Source organism: Rhinolophus sinicus, linkage group LG06 (assembly GCF_036562045.2).
Source record: "Rhinolophus sinicus isolate RSC01 linkage group LG06, ASM3656204v1, whole genome shotgun sequence".
Lineage (NCBI taxonomy): Eukaryota > Metazoa > Chordata > Mammalia > Chiroptera > Rhinolophidae > Rhinolophus > Rhinolophus sinicus.
Genome location: NC_133756.1, coordinates 4,777,287 through 4,791,469, shown reverse-complemented (window position 1 = coordinate 4,791,469; position 14,183 = coordinate 4,777,287). Strand labels below are relative to the sequence as shown.

At 51.5% G+C, this 14,183-nt stretch overlaps 2 protein-coding genes across 2 annotated transcripts in view; both read right to left on the bottom strand.

Moving 5' to 3' along the window:
* Positions 1-642, bottom strand: part of ACOT7 (acyl-CoA thioesterase 7) — a 93,127-nt gene extending 92,485 nt beyond the window's left edge. Inside the window, exon 1 of the mRNA XM_019746775.2 lies at positions 133-642. Coding sequence (XP_019602334.2) covers positions 133-293 — 161 coding nt within the window. The 5' untranslated portion in view covers positions 294-642. The remainder of the gene's footprint in view (positions 1-132) is intronic.
* Positions 643-10,447: 9,805 nt separating this feature from the next.
* HES2 (hes family bHLH transcription factor 2) lies at positions 10,448-13,419 on the bottom strand. Its single transcript, XM_019746677.2, has 4 exons — positions 12,712-13,419; positions 12,520-12,615; positions 12,167-12,266; positions 10,448-12,092 (listed from the first exon to the last, which is right to left on the bottom strand). The coding sequence occupies exons 1-4, from the start codon at positions 13,066-13,068 to the stop codon at positions 11,836-11,838; spliced, it is 810 nt and encodes a 269-aa protein (XP_019602236.2). The 5' UTR covers positions 13,069-13,419; the 3' UTR covers positions 10,448-11,835.
* Positions 13,420-14,183: the final 764 nt, after the last annotated feature.

Genomic DNA, 14,183 nt, shown 5'->3' with positions numbered 1-14,183 from the left:
GGGCGGGGTCGGGAGACGGTGGCTGGCCGAAGATGATGGGCCTGGCCCGGGGCGGAGGCGGGGAGAGCGCGGAGGGGCAGGCGCGGGGTGACCTGGCGTCCGGCCGTCCTTCGCGCTGCGCGCCCCTCTTACCGGCAGATCTGGATGGCGGACGGAGTCCCGGCGGCGGGGCCCGACATGCTGGCGGCGGCGGCGGCGGGCAGCTGAAAGAGAGCGCAGGTGTCTGGCGGGCCGGGCGCGGAATGAATGAGCCCGGGCGGCGCCATGGAGGGGGAGGGAGGAGGCGGAGCCATGGCGCTGGCGTGGCGGGGCCTCCGGGCCGGCAGCGAATCGGACGCGGTCGCCTTGCACGCCCCACCCCTCCTACGTCCGGCCCCCTGGTGTCCGCCGGCTCCTTGGGCGTCGGGTTCTGGCCGTGGGGCGCCGCTTCTAGAAGGTTCGGCGGCGGTTGGGCGGCGCCGGCGGGGCGGCCGCGTGGGTCAGCCTCGCCCCGCGCGGCGTGGTTTGTGCGTGGCGTGCCCACCGCCGGCGCCTGCCAGCTCGTGGTGTCACGGTGCGCCCACCGGGCGGGACAGGCCGGATGCGGGGGCCCTGTGGCCGTTGCGTGTCAGAAAGGCCTGCGAGAGTGAGCGTCGGGGTTTCGCCTTGTACAACCAGCCCCGAGAGGAAATTGGAGGCGGTTTCCTGTAAACGAGCGTTCGTTGGCTTAGCTGCTGTGTAGAGTTTGCAGGGCGGCACGTGGATGCACAAAACGGGAAGCCAGGAACTGTTAGGCCTTTGCAGCAAGTGCCTTTGCAGCAGCACCGGCCTAGATGGGCTGGAGAGAAGGAGGGAACCCGGGTCTGTTTACATGACCCGCGCTGCAAACACGGCAGAGGGAGCCCAGGACCATAAACAGTCCAAATATTACTGTGTCCTGGCTTCTGTAAAGAGAAAATGGTGCTCCCTGGTTAACCACTTGTATATGATTGCCAGTTGCTTTCGAACAGGATCTAAGTGGGGGGGCCCAGTCCCTTAGCAAAACTACCATGAGTTATTTTTGCTATAGTGCTGATGGTTTTACACAATCTCTCCCCTTACAGTTTCTCACCTTCCCCTTTTAGTTTTTTTCTACTTTCTCCTCAAGCTACTGGGCCATTTCTATCCCTCTCTTTCAGCAAAACTTCTCAGAGCTGTTTATACGTACAACCTCTCTCCTCTTCCCTCATCCCATTCTCTTTCCAACCCATTCCTTTCTGTTTTTATCTCTACTACCCAATTATCAAGGTCACTAATTCCTTCCAAATTGCTAAACCCAATAATCCGTGTCAGAAGTCGTTTTACCTGTCTTCTCAACAGCAGACATTATCTCTCTTGACACGTTGACTCTGCCTTCCAAGACATCACACACTCCTATTTTTCTAGCCACTCTGCTCAGCCTGCTGTGCTGTTCTGCCTCACCGCCTCCTCCTCAGAACTTTAGTTAGAGGAGACCCGAGCAGTGCTTGGACTGGAGGTCTCATCCTCTCTCATGACTTTAAGTCCCATCTAGTCAATAATTGCCACATAATCTCCACCCAGACCTCTCCTCTAAATTTCAGGCTCATATGTGCTCTTGCCTAGGCCGCACGCAGCTCACTCGGGTTGTGTAATAGTCATCAAACGCTCTCCGCCATCCTCATCGTCCCCCAGAATTTGTTCCTCCTGCAGTTTTCCCACTTCAGTCATAATCCCTTCCTTCCAATGGCTTAAGCTAATCTAGAGTCATCCTTGACAACCCCCCTTTCTCTCACACCCCTCATCGAACCCATCAGCAAATGTTGCCAGCTCTGCATTCAACGTAAGTGTAGAATGTGATCACCTCTCCAGCTGTGGCATTCAAGAATCTGCCCACACCTACCTCCATGTGTCCAGCTTCACCTACCGCTCTCCCTCTTGGTGACTGAACTCTCGCCGCTCTGACCTCCCTGATGGTCCTTTAATGGGCTGAGACCACTTGTCCCGAGGGACCCATGTGGCCCACCCTTTCACATCCTCAGTTATCCACTCACCCTACCTAAAATTCTCCAACACTCCCTAGCCCCCTCCCTGGTTTGTTTTTCTCTTAATTAGCACTTAATACCGTTTAACGTATATTTTACTCATCTATCTATTGTGTCTCCACCAGCTAGGATGCATGTTCCATGCCAGGAGGCATTTTTTACTGTATTGTTGTATCCCAAGCTCCTAGAAGAGTGCATAGCTCATAATAGCTGCTCAATAAATATTTTACGAATGATTGAATTAGTAGTGGTTTACCAACAGCAATGTATTTAACAACAGCAGATATTTAATTCATTATATTTAATTTGCACACTCTCTTTGGACTAGAAATATTATCCACAAGTTGTTTTAAAAACAAATATGTTATTAAAATAATACCTAATATTTATGGAAAGATACTGAAGAAATTGTTGACACCTTTGGAAAAAGGACTAGGGGTAAGGCCTTTACTTCTCATTTGTATGTTTTTGTACAGTTACCACCTAACCGTTCATCTACGTTACTATCTTTTCATGGTAATATGGAGTATCTGATACGAAGCAATAGGAACTGTTATACACTGATGTTGGGACTATAAATTGGTACAACCTGTTTGGAAAATAGTTAAAAATAGTTACTAAAGTTGAAAATAGCCATATCCTTTACCTAGCAATTCCACTTCTAGGTATTCACCCTATATATTAAGAATGAGTGCACCCAGAGGGTTCATAGCAACACTGTTTGTAATAACCCCAGACTGGAAATAACCCAAATGCCCATCAACAGTAGACTGGATCAGTAAATTGTATACTTTTCAATGCAGTACAAATAAACCAATGAAATCCATTTACAACAGGAAAGAATCACAATGAGGAAAAGATCCAAAAGGATACATACAGTGTCAAGCCATGCACAGAAAGACAAACATTCCATTCGTGCTCTTATCAAAAAGATGAGATAAATGCTGGAGAGACGTGGAGATAAGGGAACACTTGTGCACTGTTGATAGGAATGTAAATGGGTGCAGCCACTATGGAAAGCAGTATGGAGGCTCAAGAAATTACAAATAGAGCTACAATATGAGCCAGCAATCCCACTTCTGGGTACATGTCCAAAGGAAACAAAACCTTTGTCTCGAAGAGATATCTGTACTCCCATGTTCACTGCAGCATCATTCACAATAGCCAAAATGGAGTATTATTCAGTTTAAAAAGGAAGGAAATCCGATCATTTGTGACAACAGGGATAAATCTGGAGGGCATCATGCTAGTGAAATAAGCCAGACAGAGAGAGACAAATACTGCATGGTGTCCCTTAGACAGTATGTGGAATCTTCAAAAAAAAAACAAGTCAAACTCAAAGAAATCATAGAAAAGTGTTTTACAGGACAAGGGGGTGGGGAGAATAAGGGGAGGTTGATAACAGGTTACAAACTTGCAGCTATAAGAGGAATAAGACCTGAGAATCTAACGTATAACATGATGCCTATGGTTGGTAACACTGTATTGCATAATTGAAATTTGCTAAGGATAAAACATGTTAGGAAAACGTAAGTAGATGGCAAATCTATAAAGAAAAACATGGAAATGATTATCACAAAAGTCTAGATAGTGGGTCCCTCTCAGTGAGAGGGAGAGGAGTATCATCAGGGTGAATCCCACGGGGTGGGGAGAGTGGGGGAGTATGTTCCCTCTTGACTCGGGTGATGGTGTACAGGTTGATAATTTTTTTTATACAATGCACATATGGGCATTACGCATTTTCGTTATATCTAGTTCACAACTTTAAAAACGAATGTACCTGGGAAGTGGGATTATGGACTTTTTTTTTTCTATGTATTTTTAGGGAAGTAGCGAGCCTAGTGGTTACAGGCTTGGACTATGTAGTCCAATTCCCACACTCATATCTTTACTATTTGTTAGCTGTACGGCCTTGGGAAAATCACCTACTTACTCTGTGCCCAAGTTACTTCATCAGTAATGCTATCATAGGATGGTGAGATAGGATAAATATGGGAGAGAAGCAACAAACATTCTAAAATATTAGCTATCAGTATGCTGGTATTAATGTGGCTGCCCCAGCTTTCTTTTGATAAGTGTTAGTATTGTATTTTTTTGTTTTAGAGTTCTCCAAAGAAACAGAACCAGTCAGAGATATATAGATATAGATGGAAAAAGAGAGAGATGGATTTATTATGAGATTATCAAGAATTGGCTTACATGATTATGGTGGCTGAGGAGCGATCTGCCATCTGTAAGCTGGAGACCCAGGAAGGCCAGTGTTGTGATTCCATCTAAATCCAAAAGCCTAAGAACCAAGGGAACTGATGGTGCATATCCCAGTCCGAGGGCGACACCCACACTGGGGAGGGACATCTACTGAGTCAAATGCTAACCTCACTGGGAAACACCCTCCCACATACCTCCGGAAATAATGTTTAATCTGGGCACGCCAAAGCCAGTCCAGTTGACACATGAAATTAACCATCATAGTCTTCTTTTTACTTTAACCTTTCTGTCTCTATATTTAAAGTGTGTTTCTTCACCAACTCACATTGGGGTTACTTACCATGGCAAATCAGGATAGAGGAAAATTTCAAGAAATCAACTAAGGTTGTTCATTTTCCAAATCATAGGATCCTCTTTAGGGATATTTGGTTTCCTCTCTTTCTTCCTCCATATCTTATTGGTTAGCAAGGCTTGACCATCTTCCTTCTAATTGACTTTTAGTTTCTTCTCCATTATCACCATCATCACTCTAGTCAGATTCTCATGGTCTCATCCCAGACTCTTCAGAGCTGCTCTAAACAAATTCAAATATTTAAAAAAAAAAAAAAGAAAGTGGGCTACGGTGGAGTAAAGAAGTGGGCCCCACAGAAGATAATAGAGACTGTTGCTTGTAGAATTGCATATAGTAGTAGCAACTTGCATTTTTATGCAGTCTGACAATCTTTGCCTTCTACTTGGAGCATTTAGACCATTTATACACAGTGAAATTATCAATTCATATGCTTGGGCTTCAATCTATCATTTGCTATTTGTTTTTCTATCTGTACCATCTGTCCTTTGCTCTTTTCCCCCTCTTCTCCTGCCCCTTTTGGAGTGTGTGTGTACGTTTACTAATTCCTTATCATGTCCACTCTACCTGTCCTATGCCAGCAGTTCCCGACATGTGCCCTGTGGACCCCTGGCGGTCCCTGAGACCCTTTTAGGGGGGGTCCACGGGACAAGAACTATTTTATAATTATACCAAAATGTTATTTGCCTTTGTTATTCTCATTGGCTCACATATATACCGTGTTTTTCCAGAGGATACATGATGTGTAGTGATACTATACAATGAAATGAGTCACTATTTGTAAGATCGACGTAACTCAGGAAACCGATATTTTTCATGACTAATGCATGATGTTATATAATCACAGACAGGTAAAAGATTCCTTCAAAATGCCAGCTAGATCAGTGGAGTTTAATGTAACAGAACATGAAAAAATAGTGCATCAATATGGTTTTAGAGTCTGCATTGCCACTGACCTTTCAGACACTAACCCTTGTTGAGTTTGGGTGTAGTATCAAAGAAAAATAATGCACGATTTTTTGAAAAGACTATTAAAATACTCCTCCCTTTTCTGACTATATATTTATATGAGGCCAGATTTTCTTCACATACTTCAACCAAAACAACATATCACAACACACCGAGTGCAGAAGCAGATATGACCACCCAGCTGCTTTCTATTAACAGATAGCAAAGAGATTCACAAAGCTATAAACAATGCCACTCTTCCTTCAAATATTTTTGTTTTGGAAAATATATTTCTTATTGAAAATAAGTTGTATATGTTAATGTATAATGCATGTATTGTAATTTTAATGAATTAGTTTTTAAATTTGTTTTAATTTCTAACATAGTAAATATCGACAGACATAATCCAGAGTTGATTCAAGAATGACTTTTAGCAATGGTTAACTGCAATGGTATACAAAGTGTATTCGTTTCCTGGAGCAACCATAATGAAGCTCTCTACAAAGCAGATAGCTCAACACAACAGAAATTTACTTTCTCACAGAGGCCAAAAGCCAAAATCAAGATATCAGCAGGGCTGTGCGGCCTCCAAGGCTCTAGGGAAGAATGCTTCCTGCCTCTGCCAGCTTCTGGTGACCCCACATGTTCCTCGGTTTATAATCGCATCACTCTAATCTCTGCCTGCCTCCATCTTCACATGACTTCCTCTGTTTCCCTATGTGTCCTGGTTTACAAGGACACTAGTTATTGGATTTAGGGCCCACCCTACTCCAGTGTAACCTCATCTTCCCTTAATTACATCTGCAATGACCCTATTTCCAAATAAGGTCACATTCTGAGGTTCCAGGTGGACATGAAGTTTTAGGGGGACACTATTCAACCCACTACACCTGATATAGTCACAGAAAGTAATGCCCTAAATAGTGCAATGTCAGCAAGTAAAGAAATATGGGGGAAATAGACACTGGATGGAAAATGGAATGGCCTCACCTCCACAGGAGATGAGCCCCTGGGGTCTGCCCCGTCTCTCCTCCGTGCCTCTCAGCTAATAACTGGAATTATTACATAGCCAAGCTGGAGCATGCTGGGCCTGGTAACGGAGGGCAGGCCCACACCACAAAGGAGCTGCAGGTTCTAGGGAGAACACGTGGGACTGGATTCGGAGGATACTGAGTCAAAGACAGTGGAAAATAGAGTTGGTTAAGGGAGAGCGTATTGCTTTGCGAGCATTGTCCAGGACACTGGACATACTGCCCTGGCGTTGAGATGGTGCAATCATGCTGCTAAGATGGCTCCTGGCAGCACGGATAGGTGATGGCCCACACTGAGCGAGGCCAGCTGTGCTCCAAAGGCTCAGAGAAGGGGCCATGCTACAATGGACATGCTCTACAATGCTGCAAAACCCCCCAGATGGGTAGGTTTCTTGGGAGGATCTGACGGATACACCATTCACCAAATTAGTAAGAGAGGCATGGTGACAGTGCACTAGCATGAGTAACAAGCAAAGCGGTGGCCAACGGGAGATGCCATTGCAGGACCAGGGTCACTGCCATCCTGGGAGGATGGACTCCAAACCAGCGGAGGCTCCGTGGCAGTGCTTAGCTGTCACAAGCCAGGAAATCAGAATTATTGTAACAAGTGGCAAAGATGGAGGCAGGCAGGGAGGCCTGACCCACAGAGAGCTATGCAGATGGCTGAAAGAACCCAGCGTCCAGAGAGGCAAAATAGATGGGCAACCAGCAAGGGCACTGCTCGGCCTGTACAATTAAAGGAAACAACGACTGGACCATGGGAGACTGGGGCAGTGGCTCCAATAAAACATCATGAGTCCTTGTGTGCTTTCCAGACCTGAGACAGTTTTCAGCTCCAGAACCCACTGACTGAAGGAAGGCTGGGTCCCCAGGACCTTGCAACCTGAAGCAAATGTGTGGTAATGGTTTCCCCCAGCCTTCCCCACTGGAACCGGTGACACTTGTTTGGATAACTGTACCCCAGGAGAGGTGGAGTGCGCAAACACTTGTAGGACCGTTGGACATGGGGTCTGAGTTCACAGGGTCCTCGGACATCCAAAATGTCATCACACGTCCCTCTTAGAGTGGAGACATGGCAAAGTAGTAAATTAAGAGACATCTATTTTCCCACTATGCTTTGTTTGGGACTGAAGCACTGCCACACATGTCTACCACCGCATATAATTTTTTTAATCAGTATTAATTTTGAAGTGGAAGGGTAATTCGTAACCATCAAATTAGTATGTATATTAATAAGTTGCTAAAGTTATCATTATATTACTAACAAATTGTTTTTTAGAAAACATGTAAGCCTCCAAAGTGCCCTCCACCAAGATAGTAAGTCAAAACAATCTGCATCCCAGAGTGGTAGAAATGGATGCCGCCCTTAAAAGATCTTCACATTATTGTGCCCATCGACACCACCCATCTCCAGATCACTTTTTATCTTGCAGAACTGGAAGTCTGTACCCGTGGAACACTAACTCCCCACTCCCTCCCTCCCAACCCCGAGCACCATCATTCTCAGATGTGAGGTCTTTGCTGGAGCAGATTCACCTGAGCTCAGAATACAGGATGAGGCTATTGACTCACTCACTGAACTGCACACTTAACAATGGTTAAGATGGGAAACATGATTTTACCGCCAAAAAATAAGTGAATAAAAAGACACCATGTCTGCAATTGGGGCTACCACGTGAACAAGTATTCATTTTCATACTAAGTCATGATTTTATATTAGTTTTCTTACAGAGGGCCTCAAAATGTAGTCCCCATACAACCAGCATCTGCCTCTGGTTTCTGGGGTCTAGAATGGTTCTTTGCACTTTGAGGACTTTGTCCTGTGATCCCTGAGGTTTCTAACATACTGAACACAAAGACAGGTGGCTCTCGGGCCCACCGCCCACAACAGAACCAGCAGTGGGCATATATTCAGCTTGGAATCTCCCTCCTTCACCCTCAAGGCCAGGGAACCCCTCATTCACAAGTGGGGTCCTTTGAGCAGACACCAGCCCTGCTCCCTGCTTCCCCCTAGTGGATCTCAGGTGACAAGACACCATGTGTACACAAGGGGTGTGCCCTGTAGTGCGGTTCACACGCTCCTGAAATTATTCAGTTTTATTATAGCTGCTTTAAGTGCCTGGGGCTTTGCTAGGGCTTCACAAAAACCCAGAACGAAACTAGTTGCTCTCTGGGAACCCTCAGTAGGTGGCTGACTTCTCCACATCGCATGCCCGGGCAGCTCTCTGCAGGGCGGCCACCTGGCTGCACAGACACACACACACACACACACACACACACAAACACTCTCTCTCTCACACATTCACACACTGAGTACCCCAGAGACCCAGCCACACTGGGAAGGGGTCCATACAAGAAGTAAAGCCAAGGAAATAACAACGCTGGGTGGGTTGGTTCTTCTCAGGAACGGCTAGAGCAGCCTGGCATGTTTTTAAAAAGTAAATACAGCTTTGATATTTGGAGTAGGAAGTGGCTGCACATAATGGGAAGGCCCCCTCTATCCTGCCACCTTCTCCAGAGTGCTCCCCGCAGAGCACGATGCGGAGGATCCTGGAGAGCCATAGATTTTCCCAGACTTGCCCCACAGGCTTTGTTTATTGTTAATGCTGTTCCAGATAAACCAGTGGGAAACTCAGCTGCAGAGCCTGGGCTTCACAGGTGGAGCAGAGCAGTTAGGAAATGTCCATTACAGGAGGCATCCTAGGCACACTGCTCTTTATCTTCCCTCATCAAAAAGAGATTTCACTTCTCCGTATTAACTGGTGCCAGGAAGATGGGTGGGATCTAGCCCCAGCCTGAGTCTCCCAGACAGCTCAGTGCTCTGGTTGTCCTTGGGTCACTGGATCATCTCACCCACGGGTTTGAGGGACATGGGGTCCCTTTCTCCAACCAAGCATGATAACCAAACAGAGTCAGAGGCAGTCGTGGGACCGTTGCAGAAAGGGTATCGCAAGAACTGGCCACCAGGCACGATGTGGGCCTTGTTAAGGGTCATGAGATGCCCCTCTGAGTGAGGTAGCCTCCCTCCCACACGGGAAAAGCGTGCATAGCCCTGTGCTCACCTTTCGCCATCAGACAGCATTCTGGGAATACTGGGGGAGGTGCAGGAGGAGGTGTCTGTAGGTGTCCTGTGGAGGAGGATGTTGGCATCCCTATTTCACAAGCGCAGCCCCAAGTACCAGCCGAGACCTTCTGGGCAGCTCTTGCACATCCCTGCTGGGAAACCAGCTTCTCACCTCGGGCCCAAAACCTCACCCATCTGGGCCTGTCTCAGCTTCCTGCCAGGGCCCGGCCAGCTGCCAGGCTCAGGTGCCCCAGAATGCCTGACCCTGTGAGTCACTGACCTATCTACATGCCACCTCCCTGGCTGCTTGCATTGTAGCTTGGTTGGGGTCAGGTCAATGACAATCACAGAGCTAAGGACCTGAAGCTTCTGCTAAGGACAGAAGCAAGAATTGGCAGACATGGCCGAACGGAGGAGAGGAGCCTCTGGATGGTCAGTTCTTACAGAATTTAAATCCTATTTTGAAAGTCCTTGTTTATAGGGACAAGGAGCCAGCCCAGTGTGTACCAGATGTGCAGTCCTTGATCTAAGGAGGAAACTCCAACTCACATGCTGGGTGTGGGCTTGTGGATTACCTGCCTCTCCTTCTCCCCTTGTTCCTGGCAGCTCAGCAGAGCAGTCACCAGCCTTCGAGTATTCTCGGAAACAGGAAAAAGTGAGCAGAAACTACCTTCCCTGATCTCCAAACCCTCCCCCACTTTGGTCCGCCCAGGGGCGCAGGTGAAGCAGATATTCAAAGTGAATATCTAGCAGCCTACGGGTGGGAGTTGAGGCAAAAGCCAGGCTGTCCAGGGTTTAGTACATCATGGTCTGGTCACATGACCCATTCATTAGCCCACTGTGTTTATTGAGCACCTGTTGTGTGTCCAGTGCCTTGGACACACAGAGGTGCACTCAGCCCCAGCCTGCCCTCCAGGAGCTTACAGTCTTACCAGCTGGGCCCAGAGAGGAGGTAGACAGGACACCTTGGTGGGGGCTCACTCACCCTGTTGTCTTAACAGTGGCTTCTTCAGTAACACCCACAGCTTCCCCACATCCCGCCATCAAAATCAGTGCCAAAGTCATCATGGATTTGGTGATACTGTCCCCTCCATCAGCTCTGTCCTCTTGCCCCTAGCGCACTGGTCCTTCGCACAGGCTGTTGGACTAGATGCTGGGGAGATGACTCCCACTCTTCCGAGAATGCCCAGCGAATCCTCATGAAATGGTGGGAACATGACTGACAGGAGTGCTCCATCTTCTCTGGGGAACCCACGACTGGGATCTGCAGGCCCCTTCCTAAGTCTTCACAGGCTCTGCTGGCTTCCAGGGGGAAGAAAGAAAAGTCTTAACAAGTTGTGTCCAGTGACTCATCCCAAAGAGTAGTAGGGAGCAGTTTGCAAGACAAAACAAGGAAAGGTGTTTCCTAGGTGTTTCCTGGTCCTTAACGTGCTGTCATCCTTTGAATTTCTGCTGCTGCATGACATGGGCCCTGCTCACCTCACACTGGCACTGTCTATGCTGGGCTTCCTTGAGGCCACAGGGCAACCTCATTCTTCCTCACACCCAGTACACAGACCAGGTTAAATTAATGCTTGGGGAAATTAGTCCTCCCCAAGACCACTTAGCAAAGCCCCCACCCCCAGTGACACAGAGCCCTGGCTGCATCCAGTCCCTTTAATTGGAGTCTTTAGGCAGGAGAGCTCAGGAGTGGAAGTGATGGCTCCCTGGCCTGCAGAGCCCCTCGGGTCATTGCTTCTGTGTGCCCAGAAGTTCCCAAGCAGAGCTGGCAAGGAGGCAGGCCCAAGAAGGGCTAGGGGGGCAGTGACCAGTCAGAGCAGATGGCTGGCTGCACCTGGCTCAGGGGAGCTCCTGGCCCAGCCCTTGGGCTGGTGCCAGCACTGGGGCAGGTGTGTTGGCTGTGGCTAGCCCAGTCCTAAAGCCACTACCAGTGGGGATGGGGGGGCTTCATCGTCCCCTGCAGCCACCTGCCCCATCTTCTCCAGCCCAGGTACCCCCAAGTTGGGGGTGAGGCAGGGCTTCTCCCCTTATGTCCTTAGTTGAGTTCCCCTGGCGTTGAGTGCTCCACAAAAATCACAAACACCGGTTCAGGCCTGGCTGTGGGCGCTGGGCTGATCCCTCATGGTGGGAAGGCTGTCGCCACCAAGAGCTTCCTCAGCCTGCCCAGCCTCTGGGTGCCTCGCAGTCAACAGGGTCGGTGGACCAGCCAGGAGGCTACCAAGGCCGCCAGAGGCCAGGGCTGCAGGCTGGTGCAGGCGGCAAGGGCAGGGGTGCCGGCGGCGGGGAAGGCGAGGGCGCGCCGCAGGAGTTCCCAGCGCGCCCGCCATCGGGGGTGGCGCCGGCTGCCCTCCGACGCAGGTGCTCCAACAAGCGAGCGCTGACGGCGGGCTCCAGGACGCGGCAGGCGGGCACCACGCGGATCAGGCGCGCCAGGCAGGCGCGGTAGCCCTCACGGTAGCTGTCCGAGGGCGCTGTGGGTGGAAAAGAGCGTGAGGCGTGGAATGCGGGGCGAGGAGCAGGGCTGGGTCCGGGCGGGATCACTCACTGGGCGCTGTCCCGGGGCAGCAGGACGCAGGCAGCTCCTGCAGGAAGCGCACGGTCATTTCCAGGATGTCCGCCTTCTCCAGCTTCGAGTAGCGAGAACTCTGCTCCCGGCCCCAGAGAAATGGACAATCAAGACCAATATCCCGCAGGCTGCCTGAGTACCGCACCCTTACCAGGAGCTCGGTGCCAGGCGCGCGGTGGCCGGTGGTGGGTTGGCTGCTCCCGGCCAGCCCCACCCGGGCTCAGTCTTGGGCCCTTGCCAGTTCCTGCGATAGTGGCACCCCGGCCCGCCCGCCCTTCGCGCTCCGCGCCCCGGGACCCCTACCCCCGTCCCCCCAGTGCCCCGGCACTCACCTCTCTGCCGAGCAGCGGCAAGATGAGCCCCTTAAGCTGCCTCAAGCTCTCGTTGATGCGCGCGCGGCGGCGCTTCTCCAGCAGCGGCTTCAGGCTCTGCGAGCGGGTGCGGAGGCCGGCGCGGTTAAGCGTGTCGCAAACCAGGGCCCTGCCTGGCCGCTCCGCCCGGAGTCCCCAGTCCCCCGCTCCTACCTTACGCAGCTCCGCCGGGTCCCCTGCTCTCCGAGGCAGCCCCATGCTCGACGGGGAAGCGGCGCCGCTGCTGGCTTGCCGAGTGGGAGTCGTGTGCCTGCCCAGACGCGGAGCGGAGAGTGACACCCAGAGGGAGGTCGGGTGAGTACGCCGCCAGAGCCGGCGCAGGTGGAGAGCGCGCCACGCCCGCAGCTGGACTTTAAGGAGGCGATGTCGCCATCCCCGCCCCGCCCCGCCCCGCCCCGCCGAGTCAGGCAGCCTGCGGGTCCCACCTCCTGCCTTTGTTCCTGCAAGGGGTGGGGACCGGAGGAGGGCCGCAGAGCCCCAGGGATCTCGCTCCAGACCTTCGTGTCCCATCTGCGGCAGGGTCGCGGGCCCGGGGCGCCCCTCGAGCACCTCCAGGGGTGTGTGTGGGCGCCATCACCGCCATCGCTGCTCTGACCTGGCGGGCAGGAAACGTACGGGTGGGGCCAGGCCTCGCCTTGCTCAGCCTGCGGTCCTTCCTTGTCCAGCGCCGCCCTTCATTCATTCGAACTCAGTACTCGCCTCGGAACCCCACCCTGGACTCAGGCAGAGGACCCGGTGGCGGCAGGACTCCCAAGGCCCCGGACGCAGGGAGCTCCCACGTGGGTTTCTACTACCGGAAGGGTCTCGCACTGCCAGTTGCTCTGCGGCAGACGGTCTGAGCAGAAAGGGGAAAACGAGGCCCAGAGAGAGAAATCTCAACTTGCTCAGGCTGTGGCCGCTGGGAATTGGCTAAGGCTGGGCTAGGCCCCAGTCGCTGGACTGCTTGGCCAGGGCTCTAGGACCCCATAGACTCTCCCCGAAGCTCTTCGAGTTAGGGGTCATCTGGTTCCCTGTCCCCGGTTTTGAATGGGGAAACTGAGGCTCAGATAAGACCAGGCAACTCAGGAGCACTCGGAGCTCATTTTCATTTCAACTGGCTCCAGCTTCGGTTCCCACCCGCGGGAAAAGCGGGGCGGTTCGCGTGCGGGTTCACCGCTGCCAGCCTTGGCCCCAGCGGCCGCCGGGCCCGCCTCCTCGCCGCGTGGCGGTTGCTGCAGCAAACTGGCTGGGCGTCCCCCGCCCATCTGCTCGGAGCCACCCTCCCCCAACCGGCTGGTGGGGCAACGGCCACCCTGGCGGACAGCACTGCGGACTGCCTGGCCGACCCACTTGTGGATGGGGGGTGGACCCACCCAGCCAGGCCTGAAGGACGCATCGTGGGGCGGAGCCCAGAAAGAGCTGTCCAGGGTGCTGAACTGTCCTCCCCCCCGCCCCCCCCATCCCGCAACTCGCCCCAAGTCCTCCCGCCGCGTGCTTTCCAGGCAGGGCCCGAGAAGACCAGCCTGCCCGTGAAGAAGGGGCTCCAAGCAACCTGGGCGAGAGGCAGCAGGGCCCGGTGCTTTTCGGCCCCCACCTCTATTAACCCCCATAACAGTCCTAATTACGAAGATAAATCATTCAATACA